Source organism: Lissotriton helveticus, chromosome 3_1, assembly GCF_964261635.1.
Source record: "Lissotriton helveticus chromosome 3_1, aLisHel1.1, whole genome shotgun sequence".
Classification (NCBI taxonomy): domain Eukaryota; kingdom Metazoa; phylum Chordata; class Amphibia; order Caudata; family Salamandridae; genus Lissotriton; species Lissotriton helveticus.
In genome coordinates, this window is record NC_136061.1 from 1,918,329,942 (window position 1) to 1,918,345,161 (window position 15,220).

General features: G+C 43.5%; 1 protein-coding gene across 2 annotated transcripts in view; it reads right to left on the minus strand.

Annotated features, from left to right (window-relative positions):
* Positions 1 to 359: 359 nt before the first annotated feature.
* Positions 360 to 15,220, minus strand: part of CFAP161 (cilia and flagella associated protein 161) — a 113,453-nt gene continuing 98,592 nt past the window's right edge. For both annotated transcript variants that reach the window (XM_078682925.1, XM_078682926.1), the window contains 2 exons: positions 3,068 to 3,141; positions 360 to 660 (listed from right to left, as the gene is read on the minus strand). In XM_078682925.1, coding sequence (XP_078539051.1) covers positions 423 to 660; positions 3,068 to 3,141 — 312 coding nt within the window. In that variant the 3' untranslated portion in view covers positions 360 to 422. The remainder of the gene's footprint in view (positions 661 to 3,067; positions 3,142 to 15,220) is intronic.

The following is a 15,220-nucleotide window of genomic DNA, read 5'->3' on the forward strand; positions in this document are numbered from 1 at the left end:
GAATGTAGGTGTTATATACATTACGATACCCCTCTTACGAGTTTGTGGGGAATAACATTCAAAGGTTGGTATTTAACACACTTAAATCCGCATGGTATGGTTAATACCGTATGACCTTCCCACTTCAAATTTCAGTAGGTTTGACCTGCCTAAATTTAACAAAAGGTGAGGTATTTAATGCATCCAATAGATATTGGATTTGTTAAATAAAGCCAAACTCGTAATTCCGTCCCATGCGTAAACAGTGGTTATCCACGGATTGGGATTGCTATGCCAATCTTCTCATAGTGCTGCAAGGCATGTAAATCGCATGTTCTGTGTTTAGCACCTAATAGAATACTAAATTAAAAGGAAACACGGATTGTAAACATTTTTATTATGAGAAGCCTGCGGCCCATACACCATTGTGACTGAGAAATAAATTATGAGCCACTGCTCTGCGTTTTATCCGTGCACAATGTCTTTGAACTTTGGTCGCTACTGTCTTGTTTCTCGTCCTCCTCACTTTTCTCAAAGGGAACCTCGGGCCTGGTAAACATGGAGAGTTTTTCATTCCCAGGATCACCAGTGACGACAATCCAGTGGTTCACCGTTTGTTCAGCTTTGTGGGCATCCAGGAAGGTGCGAGCAGTGACTTCATATTCCTTTCCAAAGCATGTCCTAAAAAAAAACCACTGCATTATTTCATGATAATCAGTGTAAAATCTAATTCTGTGAGCAGGTCCAAAGGAACACTATAATCCTGTCTTTATGCAAACATTACAGTCGAATAAGGTGGGGCAATGCATGTAATAGAGCTAGAAATACCAACAGAACGCATGTACATGTAAAACAGAGGCGGGATATTTGAAAATGATGGAAAGGGAGCATCCTTATATCCACTGCATCACTGCATCGCTGAATCTGCTGGCGCGACATGCTCATTTATGAAAGCGTGCTCCAGATCTTAGTCGCTGTTCTTCAAAAGGACAGAAACTCAGATTTAGATACAGAACTTACAGATGTTTTTTTTTTTAAGTCTACTCCATAAATATCGACCAAAGATCGAATACAAAACCAGTGCAAATAACAAGCACTACATTGGGTACGCCATAGGCAAACAGTTCTGACATGCCCCATTTAAATATGGACTCAGAGAAAGGAATGTAGGAGTGTTAGTTCAGATTGACTGGTCAAAGTAGATTGTGCAGTCAGTAAAGACTGCAGATAGAGTAAAACTTCCACAGACTCTATGTACATGTAGAAGAGGCAGCACAGATTGAGGAGAGTCATACACAGAGGCCATCTTCTAGTGGATTTTCTTACATTTCTTGAAAATCCATTAGAAGACAGCCAGTGTGCATGTGCACTCGTACATGGCAGCCATCTTTTAACGGATTGACGAAATTGACCAGTTATAGTTTATTGAAGTAACTATGACATGCGCATCCGCCATGCACTGCTTATCACCTAGGCACATTACATCACTCATGACATGTTCTATGGCACAGATGATAATATCGCTGATGACATTGGAAATTACATAATTGATGACAGCACAATGTATGGCGGGTGCACAAATGATAGTTAATTCAGTAAACTATAACTGGTGAATGTCCTTGTTTTTCGAGTTTGACATGTTATGTTTTAAATGACATGTTGACCTAACCATAACGTCACTTTAATCTTGGGTTTTTTCAACTCTCATCCACAACACCCTTAGACATGTGCTTTAACCCAACAGCTGTGCCCTGCCTCAAAAGACAACTAATACCGGTATATTAAATTAAACACAAGATGCTGTTTAACTAGCAAATAAACAAGAATAAAAAAGCCTTGGCCACTGATTTCAGATATTTATACCCATTTCACCATCAAGACACTCATATGCAAGTGAACACGCAATGCTGCACAGGCAGATTTATCAACAGTTTGCCTGGGCACAAAGTCACAAAAAGAGATGCAAACTGGAACAATGTTGATTTGTTATTTACTTTCCAGAGCGAAACTTTATTTGCTCTGGAAAGTTACCTGCAATTAAAGCTAAGTAGTGGTATGTGCTACATTGTAACAAAGAGACATCCCATTGGTGGCACCTGGGTGTTCCCAAGCTACCACCCATGGTTTTTTATACAAAACTCTATCTCCTCACTTCTGTAGGTCTACGCACCAGGAACTTGACATTAGGACTCTGGTGGAGATACTGTAGAGAATGTTGCAAGATGAATATATAATGAGGGACGCATGTGTCATGATTTTAAAAGTAATTGGTAGTGCCTACACTATGAACTAAATTAATGACAATCTGCATTATCACAGTGAAAGATGTAGAGATGGCAGAGGGCACGAATATATGATGATACAACGAATTCCGTTGCAACGCATGCCTTTACCACGCATGCGTTACAACGGAATTCGTTTACCACGGATAAACTTTTCCTGTAATAATTGCGTGGTGACGTCATACGTCGTTAAGAGAAAACGACATTGTTTTCGATTTCTCTTAAACGACGCTGACGCCGACGTGACTTATGGTGAGTTGTTTTATTTGGGGGGGAGACCCCCCAAGCCCCCCTTTTTTTCTTTTTACCTTTACCACATATGCCTTTACTACAAACATCGTAGTAAAGGTATGCGTGGTAAAGGCATTAGTGGTAACCACGCATGCGTTGTACTGCATGCGTGGTTAAAGATTTCGGGGAAACGGCTTCGTTGTAAAGGCCGTTTCCCAGAGGGCACAGGGTGGTCAAGAAAAATGGCAATGCACCACATACATGAACTTACGTTATCTCCATTACCCTTGACATATAGTACTTCGTTGTTCACTAGCTATGTTCACTCACACATAAGCATCAATATGTTCAAATGGTTTCATTGACTAGAAGGAACTATTTTCCAACCACAGAAGGCTATGAAGGTCTTCTTGAATTGCTGAAATATACAGAATAACCCACAATATTCTATAACAGAGAGTAAAGCGGAAAGGATACAAAAGGGATTTCCGTTATTGTATTTATCATGTCCAAACACTAACTTTTAGATTAATATGAAATTCGAGTTCTCGCCTTTAAAGAACTGGATAACTTACCACATAACAAATTTTCTAAGTACTGCCAGGCACTGGTTTGTTTTGCTGTGAATAATGAGAAGTTTGGTGTTTGCCTGGGGAGTAAAACACACATGTTTTAGATCTGTTATTGCTTGCAGATTGAGAATCAAAGTGCTATTCATTCCTTTTAGGCATTTCGAAATTTGATCTTTGGCGTTGTTTTTAAAAATTAATGAGAAAATAATGCTGATAATTACTGTACGTACCATTGTAGACCAGAAAACTATTCTAAACAAGCATAATTCGTCAGTGCCATTGATTGGGTTTCATCAGTCTTTTTCTTATTAATGCTGCCGAAACGCCAGCAAAGAGCAATGTAAGAAACGCAGAGTCCAAGGTGGGAAATAAAACTGTACAACTAAAAAAAGCAACCCTCCAGGTTTTTTGTACAAAACTGGGAAAGTAAACACGTTTGCAAAGGCAACCAGGAAAAATTATTGTAACAGAATGACCATCAAACATCACTTTCCAAGCCAAGGAAGGTCAGCTGCTAAGGCAGTTTATCATTGTGGTGCTAAAAGCGCCCGGAAAACATTGAGCTTCGAAAGGGAGATGAAGGATTTGGCATAGCATGAAAAGATAAAACCAAGTTCTTTAGTGATTTAAATGAAAGGGTTATGGCTAAAAGGAACCATTTTCAAAAAGCTAATCAAACAACTAGAGAAAAGATCAAATAACTTACATTTGATAACGCCTTTTCTGGTAGAGACTATCTAACTACTGATTGCTCACCTTTTGGATACCTCCAGTGGTCAGACAGAATCAGGATATAGTAATTACCTCCAGCACTGGCAGAAGGTGTCGTGCCACATTGTGTCTCCTTGTGCCATTCTATCTTGTGCGAACATGACAGCCGGACCAGTATACATAGGTCACCTGATCGCGGTGGTGTCAGTTTCTTTCTGTACTCTTTCGTACCAACAGGGACATGGAAGGGCAGGTGAAGAATCTACGGTTAGATAGTCCCTACCAGAAAACACTGTACTGAAGCTAAGAGCTTGTTCTTATGATAGAGACTTCTAGCTGCAGATCCTTCCCCTTTTGACTAGATACCAAAGCAGTACTTCTCAGGTGGTGGGTCTATGAAACAGATCAGACCAGAAAATCATGAAGGACCGAATAGACAAAATCCAGACACTTGTGTGTAGTGAATGTATGGCGGGACACCCAAGTTCAGCCTTACAGATGTCTAAGACTGGAACATCACGCGCTAGCGCCATATTAGAAGCCTTTGTTCTAGTACAGTGAGAACACAAGTCCAATAGGGGCTATTTTCTGGACAGCCCATAACAGATCTTAATACATAAGGCAATCCTTCTGGAGGTAGTCCTCTTCTGTACATATGGATCCACCCTTTCAAGAAACACATAACAAGGGAGATGGTGGAACTGGTAAAGATAACATGGCTCTAATGGTTGCTAAGTAACCTTTAACTGTGGCTACAGCAAGGCCTTCCTAAGTCAATGACAAACAAAACAAGAGAATATCAGAAAGGGAAGTTTGTTCGTTTGTAAGATTTGTATTTGATGGGAGAAACATTACACCACAAACATCTACCAGTGTCCTGCATGAACAGTTTTGATGGAAGGACGCCTGACTGCTAGGATTACACTAACCATTTCAGGAGGGAGATTATATGCCATTAGCTATACCCGCTGAATCTCCATGCATGGAGGTGTAAGCTCTGCAGACTCAGGTGCAGGACCCTGCCCTGCTGCTGTGAGAGGAGACCCTCCCAAAGAGGCAGCCAGATTGGAGGGCAGATACTCATGGCCAGACGTTCCTAGTGCTACACTATCCACGCCCAGTTTGGAGCCACTAGGATAACTTAGGCCAGGTCTACTTGAATACTCTGGACAGGAAATGTAGGGGAAGAAAGGCATACAGGAGTCCCGAGCCCCAATGTAGGGGGAATGTGTCTCTTAATAAAGACCACCTTGAGAACTCCAAAGTCATGACACTAAGGGGCATATTTACAAGCCCCTAACACCACCGGAGCGTCACTTTTTTTGATGCTCCGGTGGCCCTGTGCGCTGGCCCATATTTGCAAGGCTATGCAAAACCACTTTGCATGGCTTTACACCAGCTTGCAAATATGGTCGTCTTTCATGCAGTACTCTGCTTCAAAGGGGTGTGTTATGGGTGTTGATGTGGGTGTTCCCATGCAAAACTTATGGCTTTTTGACACTGCCCCAGATTTACAAGGATTTACAAGGGATACTTTAGAGTAGCGCAATGAGGAGAAATACTTTTATTGCTTTTGTTTTTTGCTCTTTCTATGTGTGTTGCATCCTGCAGCACACATAGAAGGAGCAAAACGTCACTAATGATAATTTTGTGCAGGAAGGCTTACCAGCCAGTTCCAAAACGTAGAGCTTCTATGCACAGAACCCATGACCCCATGCCACCCTGTTTGTTGCAATACCACATGGCGGTCATATTTTCCGTAAGTACCTGTGCTTGCTTCCCCTTGATTTTCAGAAAAAGAGCCTTTAGAGCGAAGCGAATCGGTTGTAGCTCCAACAGACTGGTGACCGATGGAAGCTTTTCTCCACATCAAAGTCCTCTGATCTCCACCTCTCCCAAATGACCTCTCCAATCCAGTAAAAATGCATATGTCACAATGGTCAGCTCTGGATGTGGGCATGGAGAGGGGTGTGCCGCTTGTCCAGCTATGGTCAAGTAACAAACTTTGCAGCTCTTTCACAGGCTCCTCCAACACCTGGATGGAGCCCACTGAGACTTAAAATTCCATGTCCCACCTGGTGTTGCATATAAGCAGAATGCAGAAGGCCAAGAGACTCAGAAGCCTCAGCACACTGAAACATCGGGATCATAGTCCAAATTTCCAGGACTTGTTGTGGTGCAAGGATGGCCTGAAACAGCACTGTATCTGGAATGGCTCTGATGAAATTGAGACTCTGCCAAGGAGTCAGGTGTGTCCAACGATGTTAATAGGTTGGCCATCATCTGGAGGTGTTTGCGCCCACTTAAGCTGAGTCCGCCTTCAGTAATCAGTCATGAGGTGCGGGAAGACTGGTATCACCAATCTCTGCAGATGAGCTTTGTTAGAAGTGGCATCTTTGGCATGGTTCCCCCAAACTTTTTACCTTTAGACCTCCTGTTTTAACTGACGTCGTTTTTGCTGGCCTAGAACTCTGCACATTTTACCACTTCTAACCAGTGCTTAAGCGCTTCTGCTCTCCACTCAAAACATGGTAACATTTAGCATGTACCAAATTGGCATTTTCAATTCACTTACAAGTCCCTAGTAAAGTGCACTGCATGTGCTCGGAGCCTGTAAATTAAATGCTACTAGTAGACCTGCCGCACTGTTTGTGCAACTCACTGAAGAAGCCTTTAAACATGTCTCAGGCCTGTCACTGCAGAGACTTGTGTGCAGTTTTCCCCTGCCATGTCGACATGGCAAAATAAACCTTTTACAATAGATGGTTGTGATGCACTTAAAAGTGTTCAAATGTCCGTACAACTTAAACAAACATATATGAGTTCAAATGCTGGCATGACTCTGGTCACATAATTGGACGTAGTTGGCACTTGGGGCTTTGTTTATTCCTCCTAGACAGCTACACATAATAGGAACTTAGGTGTGACTGGATGAGCCATCACTGGCATTATGGAAGGGAGGAGCTGGGCCAAACCTCACTTACACATGAATAGGCTATGCGCTGTTTCAACACAAAGGGCCGCATACCCCGTGTAGTTAGTCTGGAGTTAGGGCCAGGAAGGCAAGGAATCTGTGCACTTCAAAGGCATGCCTCTAGAAGTTTCACTTTACTTCAATGGCATAACTGTGTATAAAAGAAAGATCTCAGACACCACCACTGCAGTGCATTTCTAGAGCTGTGGCTACTCTGCCAGGAAGAAGGACTGCTGTGCTGCTACAAGGGCTGCCTCTCTGCTGGACTGCTTCCCTAAAAGAACTGCTGCCCTGCTATAGTGACCTACTGCATGCTGCCCTCTCGCCGGGGAAGAAGAGCTGGACCTGCAACCCATCATAAACCCAGGACCTAAGAGTGATCCAAAGAGCCTCGGTGATATAAAAGGCTCCCCAACAGCTCCTGAATCCATCTTCAGTGAACTCCTGACCCCTAAGTGGCAACCTCATATCCTAAACCCTTGGTGTGGCTCAGTAGGCTCCTAAATCAAGCTTTTGGGCTCTTCGCCATGAATGGTACCATTTGCAACCGAACCACGCTTCTTGTATTGAAAATCAGTGCAGGCTCCCGCCAGCCTATCTGTTTGCGTTGCAGCATCATCAGCCTGCAGGGGACTGCCAAGATGAAGCTCCAGCCTGCACCTGTGCAATGCCAGACCTGCTCTTCACGCCATGCGGCACACCACCTGTGACAATCTCCTTGCTCCTGAAAACTTGAGGCGGTAAACCTTGAATGGGACTAATCTGGGACTGTATGCTCCATCTTGGTCGGCCTGAACTTTTTACTTTGGCCAGGTCCAGTGCAACCAGATATTCCCATTTTGCACGTTATGCTTTTAGGCACTATTTTACAGTTTATTCTTTAAAAATTCATAACACGGGTTCCACTGATTGGATTTTTGTCATTTTGGTCTTGTTTTAGTTTTTCGATTTTGCTTTATTCTTCTAACCTGGTGTGGCATTGTTTTGTGCAATGTTTTAACTGTTTTACTGATTGAAGTGTTCCACAAATACATTACATATTCCCTCTAAGTTAAGCCTGACTGCTCCGTGCCAGGCTACAAGTTGGTGAGCACAGGTTTATTTGCGGTTTACTGGTGCCTTACCAGGACTAGGAATTGTGGTTGCTGCTTCACCAGGGCTCATCCTATAGTCAACCAGTAACCCAATTTCCAACAATCTGTGTCCACTATCATCAATTTTGTGAACAACCCAGGTGCACTGGTCATCCCTAAGGGGAACATAGAAAACTAGAATTACTCCTGTTCTGCTTGAAACCGCAGTTAACACCTATAGGACGAGGATATGAAAATATTCATCCTGCATGTACATTGCTATCATCGAGTCTCCTAGATCCAGGGCAGACCACACTTAGGCCAGGGTGAGCATTTTGAACTTTTCCTTTCTTAAGAAGTTCAGAGGGCTTAAATTTAAGATGGGATAAAGACCCCGTCCTTTTTCAGAATCAGAAAGTAACCGGTACTCTCTCTATTGACCCTTGCTTAAGATAATCTGAACTTCTCTTTGGAGAATTGACAAGTGGTCCTCAGTAAGAAGTTGTGGTAGAAAGGATTGAAAGGATAGAGAAATATCTTGTGCCACAATCTGGAGCGCCTCTTGGTCTGATGCAATACTCCTCCATCCAGGGAGGCAGAATGTGTTTCGACTGCCTACTGGGTAATTGTGGGATGCCAAGCTTAAATCAGAGAGGCCTTCATGGGGCTGGGTAAGAAGAGTCTGGGATCTCGGTAGAACGTTGTCCCTGGAGTCCTGAGGGCTGTCATCCTGCTCCATGGCCTCTAAAAGACTGTATGGTCTGTTGCAACTGAGGCGGATATTGCTTCTGTCTCTAAAGGTAACCCCTACCAATGCATCAAAAGGGGCATTGCTGCTGTGGAAGCTGGCGAGCTGGTGGCGCTAAACATAAGGAGCAGGATGTGACCTTACTCTCCTTAAACCTCTCAAAGCTGAGTTCACTTTTCTCTGAATTGTCTGGAACCATCAAAAGGCATATCCAACAATGAATACTGAACATCCATGCAAAAACAGTTGAACGTATCAGTGCATGTCGTCCAATACCCACACTTGCACCCATTGCTCTTTTCAGACTATCAGCTGAACCCAGCCCCGACTTAATAGAAAAGTTATCTGTGTCTTGGCCAACAGCAACTAGACTTTTTTTTAATCTTACAAGTGTCTGTTTTATGGAACAGCTGATAATACATCTGATACCAGGTTCCACAAAAGCATGAGAACATCTTCCTAAAAGGCAGGAAGTACTCACTGGAGAAAAAACTCGTTTTGCATAAGCTACCATTTTTCTTAGGCTCTTTGTCAGGAGCAGCAGTAGTGAAGGCTTTGGAGTTAGTAGGACTAGTTGATGCCTGTACTACCATGGTTTTGGAGTCGGTGTTGAAGAAGAAATTCCAGTTCTCCTGGAGCCAGCCAGTAAGTTCTAGCAATCTGTCGATTGATTGGTGGGCAAGATCCTGGTTTAGGATAGGTGCCCATCAATACCACTGTCAATGCCTCATTGAAAAGGAATTAAGGGCTCTTGTGAAGAACAAAGCAGGTCCAAAATCTGTTAACATGGTAGTCTTGACCTCTTGTGTGGGCAGAATGAGATCAAAGGTATCTGCTGCCCTACGTATTACAGTGGCAAATGACAGTAGCTCTTCAGTGGCCAAAGCCAGATGATTTTGGGATGATAACTCAACATCTTTGGATGTATCAAGCCCACTAACATCTTGTAAATCCTGCTCAATACCAACCTAGGTATACTCATCATCAAAAATATATTTATCCCTCTAGAAATCTGGCTCTGACTGTGCATAAACCATAGCAGATGGTGCACTGGCCTCAGAATCTGAAAGCATGATATGATCCGCAGTGCTGGTGTTATCGTATCGGTGCAGGTAACGGAGCCAGTGGCATCGGACAGTTTAATCATGGCATCAGACATGGTGCAGAAGATGGAATTAAAGGCACTCGAAGTCTATGGACACAGGGCTGATGCGGCTAATGGCCAAGAATCAAGGTCCAGAGGTACAACTGGCATCAAGAAAGCATCCATCGATGGTTGAGCAACGATAGGCCCCTTTGGATCACTGGGGCTGAAGGTGACCGAGACAGATCCAAAACAGCACCAGAGATCGAGTCCATTGCATTTTTTCAGCTACTGGAGCTCATCTGGCATTGCAAATTGATCTGATGGCCGGAACGGAAACAATGCAATGGCTTCGCCTAGAGGTGCTAGGTGCGTCATGTGACTCTGATGGCACTAGTGGCATGATGCAGGAGATACCCCGGGTCCAAGATTAACAATAAAACTCTGATCACCGCGATGCACAGGTGAGACACTATGTGCGTCACTATTGTTATCTGTGCTATTTTAATAGGATATACACATAAACAACTATATAGGTGACTTTGCAGAGAGTATCCACAAGCAAACGCCTATACAGTGGCACATGAATAATTTGCGCACACAAAGTAATAAGGTAAAAACATTTTTTTAAACAACTAGGTGAGGCAGCTGACAGATTAGAACACCATAACAGTGAACCTAACCTGTGCATTTATATTTTAACCAACAGGTATTGGCCTCAAGTTAACCTAATATAACGGTTTAGTGAACTCGTTTCAAAAAGAGAGTCGCTTTAAAGGTAATCCCCCATGTGTAAAGTTTACAGGGAAAGATTCTGCTTATGTGACAATGGTCCAATGAGAATAGATTTGGATCATTAACAGCATTTGTATTATATTCTACAGATTGCTGCATTGCTATATTGGAATATCGTGTTTATGAAAATTGAGAAGGACACTCACACATGTGCGATTGCACAGGCGAGTTGCTAATATCTCCAGAGTGTGGAGTGAATGCGGTTGTGAGAATGACAGAGTGTGTTTTCCATTAGTATACCATGAGTGAAGCACTTACAAAGAACAACGGGGCAAAAAGATAGGGCTGGGACAATGAACTCAAGTATATAGAGACATATGGATTGGGGTGTGAACCTTTTACCTTTCCATGTTTTCGATAATGTTTCTAGTCTTGAAAACAATGATGACATTTTTCATATCGTATATGCCTGTTTGAGTTCTGTCCGGATGAGATTGCAGTAGCCATGTTCAACTCGATGTAATATTGTTGATGTTAAAATACTGTTTTTGCCCGAAAGGTAAAAGAATGGCTTGTTTTATTTTGTATTAGGTGACATCAATTATTAGGAGAAGCATATATAAACTGTCCTGATGAAGGGGGTTGTAACAATTTAAGACTACCGAAACGCGTTGACACCCTTGTGTTTGTTAAATTTGGAGAGGTCAACAATATTGGGGTTATAGGGCATGAAAACTCAGCCCTTTTGTTGTACCAAGTTAATCTAAATTAACACCAGCAAGACAAAATCTATTGTCTCTATTTTCTCCTGTGATTTTGTATGAATATAATTTGTGTTTTTAATGTTTCTATCAATTGTTTTTTAACCCCTTCCATGCTGGCCGACGGCAACGCTACCTCACTGGTGCTGCCGTCGGCCAATGGCCGACGTGGCCCCGCCCGTTTTTTCAAACGGCCGCACTTCCGCGAAATTGCAGAAGCAGCCGAGGGGTTAATATACTTGTACATTCAAATGAATGTTTTTTAAACTTTATAATAAACAGTCTGTTTTGATATATTTTTAAGTGTATATCTTCCTTGTAAGTGTTTCACAACCTTTGACTGGTTTAAGAAGAGTGCCTGAGATGAGCGAACAGATGTGATGTGATTACTTCTGATGTGACATTATTACCTAAAGGGAAACCTCTCTTTTTACTTTACATGATGCAGGAGAGCCATGTTTATGTTTTTTATGTTTTGTGACTCCATTTTGACTTAACTTGATTTAGAAGAAGTCTGAGCTTACAAATGGCCCCGGGAAGGAGAGTGGGTCCTCGCTCTTGACCTCGACTGAATCGTGTCACTATAGACATCGACCAAGAACAGGTCTTTGACCTCCTCATCTGTCACAGCAAGCTTCATCTTGTGATCATAGATGGTTTTTCATCTTAGCACATGATGAACGTGACTTTGAGTCATGGCCAGTACCAAGACACTATAAGAAGACTTCATGTGCCTCCATAAATGACATCTGTTGTTTGCATGTCATACACGGGTTAAACCCTGATGGTTTAGGTGACGTCATGCACGTCAAATTTTCAAAGAAAATTGCCAAAACTGTTGAATGACAGTTGAAGCTCCAGATCTGCATTCGTTGGCATGGAAAGAAAAGAACTGACACCAGGGTGAACAGGTGACCTATATAAACTGGTCCCGACATCCCGTCCGCAGGAGACGGAACAGCACAAGGTGAAACAATGTTGTACGATGCCACCTGCCAGCGCTGGAGAGAAATGCAATGAAACATTTCCAGATCCAGTCTGATCTCTGGAGGTATTTAAATGGTGAAGAATGTGCAATTAGACGCCTCTATCATAATAAGCTTTAATACTACATGGTGTACCAAGTTGGTACTTCAGTGATCCTACAAAATTTGAAAAGTACTTTAATAACACTAATAGGTGGGAGACTAGTTGCAGGGTGCCACGGAGATATAAAAGGGTTTTCATAGGATAATCTTGGGCTGTGAAAAAAACATTTTTGACGCGGTCTTTGAAGGATTAATAATTGATTCACTGGGACCCATCTAAAACATTTATTTTTGGTACATTACCAAGTATGATTTTATTTCATTTACTTGTATAAAGAAGTAGGTATGAAATACATGGTATATATTAAAAACATCTGCAGTATGTTTTTCTATGTAGCATGCTTGCAGGTGTGCAGTGTGCACACCAGCATGTGGAGAAGTCATGCCTCATGAAAGGTAAAGGCTCGTGTGGGTCATAATGCCCCACTTTTTCGTGCCAGTCGCTTCTTTACTTTTTTATTTGTTGCTGATGTCCTGTATAATCCTGCTTTTGATCGATCATGTCTGTTGTATCCTACTTTACTCTTCTCCATATTGCTGTATTCTGGCTGGCCCTCGTGTCAGTCTGTCTAGACAAATGTTTTCTTTTGCCTATAATACATATGGACTTGATAATGAGATCCATTAACAGGGGTTCTTATTGCAGTAAAACCGTATTTCCTTTTCATGGTTTCCCATTTTGTCAATCTTGTCTCTGTCTGTATCCCTATTATTCTTAGCTGTTCTAAGTAGAAGGGTGCTCTGTGTTTTTATGGCAGCAAACAGCCTATGCACTCCATTTTTAGGTCATTGGGATCTGAGTGAAAGTGGGGTGATCTATATTATATGGGCCAGTGTTGCATTAGACACATGAGTTTAGTTGGGTTGGAATAATGGGGAGAGGTCTGATTCTATAAGGGAAGGGTGTGTATAGAGAAGTCAAGTCTTTTTGCTAGAGTTTAAGAGGGTGATTGGGGGGCGGGGAGAGGGGGCGTAAAGTCCAATACAGAGAAAGGCCTGGGCCAGGATAAGCAAAAATAATGTAGACTTTTTTGCAGGTAAACAATTTTTGTTAAAAGGGCATCATAGGCTGTGATCGAGCAGGACATATGTTGTCAACCTGGAAAACATCATACACCGTAAATGTCATAAGACGGATACTAGCGTGACCATTATAACAGAGCTAGCATGGGTTAGAGGTAAAAGTTGTGGTTCATCTCCACTTAAATAGAGCAGGCCCGTGCGGACAGCACTGCATGTGTGTTGGTGCTGTGAGCAAGACAACAACACCCAACACAACATGCCCAGACACATTTCTCGTGTGGCCCCTCTACTTGGTAATGTAGAACGAAAGGCAGGCAATAAACTGTAAATTGTAACAGATGGTCCTATAACACTCAGATCGTAGGATCATTCTGAAAATTGAAATACATCCATACCTTTGCTATAACATAACTTAACAAGCACTGGCAAAGCCACTGGGGCTGGCTCACATTTTGAGTCCTGACTAAACATTTAAAATTAAACTCGGCATTGAAAATACTGCTCTGGGTGGAGTCAATGCATACTCTGCGTATATTTTTAAGAAATGGTAACAATAAGTATCTAACAAAGCTGCGCTCTCATGCCAGACCTAAACACAGCAGTCCCCAGTACCTCAAATGGTTTTAGTGCAGACGGTCTCTCCAGGTATTTCCGCCTTAATGATGAGAACTCCCAAGGGGTTGGGTAGCTCTCCCCACTTTCAGCTGGGGGGGACGCGTGTTAGACCTGTCAGCCCTTTGGGTGGTCCCTCCTATTAATTATTTATTTTGTCCCTTTTTAACCTCCTAAGTTTTCTATTTTTCTTTTATATCCACTGGGATTTTTTGAGTGTTGTCCTGGGGGCTAGGTGCTACTTGGTCCCTGTGGCTTTTTGAGGCCTTAACGCTCTTTGTAGAAGAGGGGGATGCAGAGACACAAAATGGTAGCTTAAACTGCCATAATTCTTTACCTCAGGAGTTGGGACCATAGGACTCTATGGGAAATTCTAGAACCTTCTGGCTGGTTCTAGCAGCCAGAGCCCAGATTATAAAAGGCCAGAACCTGGGCGGCGATTTTGTGTGGACACAGAACCAGTCGGAGTGCAGGCAGTGGAGCTAGAGGGTTAGGAAGCTCAGAGGGTTGACTTCTTGATAGAGGGTTGCTGCCTTACTGTTGCCACTGTCCCCCTACCCACAGATCTGGCCCTGCTGTTTGACCACCTTCCTGGACTGGGTTGGGGTCTCCTGGCGAGTTAAGAGGAATTGACCTCTAGTACTAGGATGGACCTGATAGACTGAGGAGAAGAAAAGGGTAGTGTGGTCGAGCTGAGTAGAAGATTCTGCCCTGTTACCCCTGGCGAGGGAGTCCACCACAGTCCCTTGGAGCTTTGAGAGGGCAGGGCCCGGACGGAGGGAATTATTCAGCCTTATTCTTACCCTGTCCCTCCTGTGCACTGCCACGTTGGCTGGGTCCCATCGGTTCCTCCTGTGTTGTTGGGAGAGTGGTTCCCCTCTGTCACGCTCCCTGGATTGGTGGCACAGCCGCTGTGAGGGAAACAGGCTGCCCCGTGGTCCTGAAGCAGGCGATAGACCAGACCCCGGTTTACACTGTGGGGAAAGCGGAAGGTGGTGGAGCAAGTTCGAGGAAACACTGCTCCCCTGCGCAGGCCCGTTGGGGGTCCATTAAGATTGACAGGGGGCGGAGTGGCCTTGGTGAATCAGCCGCTTGAAGGCGGGACTGTTAGAGGGCTTGCCGGCTGCATGGGAAGGAGGGCGGCCCGTGCCTCAGACGCTGTTCCTTTGCGTAGGCCCAGTGAGCGGCTTGTGAAGGAAGCGACGGGGGCGCTCGAGTGAGGAGACTCAGAGACGCGATCCCAACGCTTCTGCCTGATCAACGCGACCCTTCCTCAGCACAGGCTCTGAAGTAAAGCAACCTGGCTGTGCTGCGAAATCGACACGGAGCACAAGAGACTGGCGGTGA